This window comes from Morone saxatilis, unplaced genomic scaffold, assembly GCF_004916995.1.
Source record: "Morone saxatilis isolate NCDOM2014 unplaced genomic scaffold, NCSU_SB_2.0 Contig11, whole genome shotgun sequence".
NCBI classification, from domain to species: domain Eukaryota; kingdom Metazoa; phylum Chordata; class Actinopteri; family Moronidae; genus Morone; species Morone saxatilis.
This window is the reverse complement of record NW_023339663.1, coordinates 30,852,227-30,856,139: the sequence shown is the minus strand read 5'-3', so window position 1 is coordinate 30,856,139 and position 3,913 is coordinate 30,852,227. Positions and strand designations below refer to the sequence as shown.

The following is a 3,913-nucleotide window of genomic DNA, read 5'->3' as shown; positions in this document are numbered from 1 at the left end:
AGCGCTTTTACACTACGTGCCACATTCACCCTTTCATCATATCAGTTGTTTTATTAGTGTCATAAAATTATCTAATTTGTAAGATTGTTTAGTTTATGTAGATGGTGGAGGAAGTAAGATGCTGATGGAGAAATCATTTCCAACATACTTATATATGACAGCAGAAAAGGACTCATTAAAAAATCTGACTTTAATATTGACAAATATAACCTAATTGTATCGACCATGATTTCATTTGATAAGTATAAGGTATTATGATACGGCATCTTAGTTAACAGTGATGTAGTGATGTAAATATAACGCCTGTGGTGTCCTCTCCTCCAGGAAGTATTTCGGGGAGAAGGTTGGACTGTATTTTGCCTGGTTAGGAGTCTACACACAGATGCTAATTCCTGCAGCCATCGTTGGAGTCATTGTATTCCTCTACGGCTGTGCCACTGTGGATGACAACATTCCAAGGTATACAGCAATATGAATATCCAATATATCCAAACAGAATATGCTGTTCACAGGAGCCTTATCAAATGTGGAATATTATATTCTGAATATAAGTGGAAAATATGTGTGCATGTAAACCTAGTCACTGATATGAAATCTTGAAAACTGCTGTGATGCAAAGTAAACTATTGCTGCCCAGCTAAACTAGCAGGGTTTTAAAAACAATTATGTAATGTCAAATGTTGTTTAAACCATACAAATCCTTGCCTAAATAAAATGCAGTATGAAATGTATATGCATGTAGAAATTATGACTGAAATCAGGAGCAGTCTTATCAAAGAGTCTTAAAAGACGAGGAGTCAGACATTTAATGGCAGCTATCAGATAGTTTCACTTTTAGTTTCTAGTAAAGTAGTAGATGTGTTTCCAAAATCATTTGCCTTCTCCATGACTGAGGTGAAGTTTTTATTTATTTGTAAGCTATCTAACTTTTATTCATTTATTTTGTGTTAGCTATCAAAATTACTAGTGTGAAATGGTTAAATACACACTAAACTGCAAATATTCACCATTTCACCTGCACAAGACATGTCTCAATAATTGCTGCTCCAGATCATAATTCCCTAAAATGTAATAAAAAGTTTCTAGTCCAAGTTAGGGTGTTACAAAAACAATCTCAAGTCTCAATTTTGTTCGAATGTAATATAGTTTAGTTTTCTGATTTTAAATTCATTTGTAATAAATATAATGAATTAATTATAACCCACTGGCAGTTGTCTTGGTTTAGGCAATCAAAAGCAGACCAAATGAATAATTATCAAGATAGATATCTCTTGTACTGTGGTATGAATGTTGATGGTAAACACCAGCTTAGACTACACCCTCAGAATGACTCCACCTAATCACATAAACACATGATAAAGCTAGGGGTTTATTGCCACACCAAGTCATTACAGACTTTACATGTACAGAGCATGTCAGTTTTTGTTTGGCAATATGGTGATACATCGTATTTCATAAGCCAATAGAAATGTTAACCATTAGAGATGTCGCCACTGTTTAAACTGAGGTAGCTGTCTGTAGGGGTATTGGGCCATAATGGGGACTGTTTATGTAAAAACTAGATTGGTACTTTATTTTACAGTCCATTAATTACCTGGTATTTACTAGAAAACTGCATGGTATCCAAATAAAATAATAATATAATAATAATAAAAAAAATAGTATAGCAAAGTACCAAAAGAACTGGCAACTAAGTACAGTTATTATTTAGTAAGTACATGGAAACCTATCAGGAAACTAGATGGTAATGAAATCAGCCGTTTCAGTTGCTCTACGATACACAGAAAGCAGACCGGCTATGTAAACAAACCAGAGAGGCTGCGATAGCAACACAGGCAGAGGGAGTGAGACACTATATATATATATGTATATATAGCCCTTAAGTACTGTACTGTCAGTAAGCTGAATCTAAACTCTTGTTCTGATCTGTTTGAACCATCATTTCCCCCCTTTTATATAATTCATCTATTCCATTTATCCCTGTTTTGTCAGTATGGAGATTTGTGATCCCAGGAACAACATTACCATGTGTCCGCTGTGCGACCGCGCCTGCAGCTACTGGAAGCTGGTGACAGCATGTGGTACAGCTCGAGCCAGCCACCTGTTCGACAACCCAGCCACCGTCTTCTTCTCCATCTTTATGGCCCTTTGGGGTAAGGACACATCCAATCATAACAACAGCAAACAATCCAATAAGGAACAGTAGATGAGTAGAATGTTACAAATACAGACTGTGCAGCTGAGCAATGCTTGATTTGTTCCAGTTAATATACAGTATAATTTAATCCATGCAGTACAGCTGTGGCAGAAACATGGCTAATTCACCTTACAATTGGAATCGTGAAGGTAGCCCCTGAGTAAACACAGAGTTGGTCCTCTTCTCATGTCCTGCCAAACCACGCTGCCATCTGTTAGTTGCAGCAGGGTTTCAGACTGGGGAAGTGTTATGTGTTTAGATGAAGCTAGTGTCTGACAGAGTCACAGTCTGACATTGGGATTCACATATGGCAGACCTGATGAAGGAGAATGCCAGGAAACTGTATGTACTTAGAAATCATTGCATTTGCAAAATAGCAACGTGTGTGCATTTATACAAATGGAAAGTACGTCATCCTGCTGAAATTTGTTGCCTTATTGTCAACAAATCACATGAACAGACCCAAACCAAGAGTGAACGTATCCAGTAAGTGCTGGGTGTGTATTAGAGCCTGATATATCATCTTCCTGTGCCATAGAGCTCCATTGTTGGCCAAAAATATGAATGAGTCACACTGTTGCACTCTGTGACATGTTCCTTTATTACCATGACCACACACAGCGTGTAGTTTATTTTTACTCAATCCCACATACACCGTACTGCTGCCCCAAATACTCACCAAATGTGGATTTACTCACTGCTGAAAATAGTCCCCAACAAATGTACTGTTTTCATCTTGTTTGAGTAAAGTTTGATAAAATCTACAGTGACCAGCTGTTTTACAAAATTACTGAGCCTTTTTTAAATGAAACAAATATATATGGTCAGTTTTTAAGGATTCACATCTTTAGGAACCAGTGGGCTTGGAGTCACACACAAGGTAGGGAAGTCAGAAAGTAGTGAGAGAAGGTATAATGCATTATTGGCATGGAATTTGTTGACAATAACAATAAATAAAATACTATTGCATATACTATTATAATACAATTGTACTTTCAATTTATTGTGCACTACAGTAATCTAGCTAGTCATAGAGGTTAGTAGGTGCAAGCAGATGATCTTAATCATATTTAAAGTCAACAAAATAACCCTTTATATTAGAGTCTAAAATAACTCTATCATGTAGAAACCCTAAATAGCTGACAAGAATACTGTCATTATAGTCACTTCTCAGCTGTTGATTCGATATGTACAGAATGTGCATCTCTGTACACTTCATGTTATGAATACTGCTACCATTTGTGCAGAAAGACTGACAATATGAAAGAGTGTGCGTTCACACTCACACAGTTTGCTGTGTGTGCTTGGTTACGTAGCGGTTCTCTTCATGGAACACTGGAAGAGACGGCAGATGCGGTTAAACTACGTCTGGGACCTGACAGGATTCGGAGAGGAGGAGGAGGTGAGATAATGCCACAAAGCACTTTTCTAAATCCTTGTTGAAAGATATCTGTCCACGAGTGTATGGTTGAAAACAAAAACAACAAACTAAAGCTTGTTAATTAAAGTCCAGGTTAAATGAAAAATGCCTTTTAACCCTTTAAGAACATCCAGTCACATTGTACCCCAATTTAAAAATGTATTCCAAAAATGTTATGTTAGCCCCATGGTGCCAGGAGCTAAACCCGGCAAAAAAACAAAAACTAAAAAACACAACAAATTATGTGTTCGGTCCTGGTCTGGCCATGCTGTTCACGGGGGGGGGGGGTAGAACTG

The 3,913-nt window shown here is 37.2% G+C and overlaps 1 protein-coding gene across 1 annotated transcript in view; it reads left to right on the top strand.

Moving 5' to 3' along the window:
• The window catches only part of ano1a (anoctamin 1, calcium activated chloride channel a), a gene marked incomplete in the record, with an annotated part of 64,897 nt that overhangs the window by 37,329 nt on the left and 23,655 nt on the right, over positions 1–3,913 (top strand). Inside the window, 3 exon segments of the mRNA XM_035682233.1 lie at positions 325–459; positions 1,993–2,153; positions 3,514–3,599. Of these exon segments, the coding sequence (XP_035538126.1) occupies positions 325–459; positions 1,993–2,153; positions 3,514–3,599 (382 nt within the window).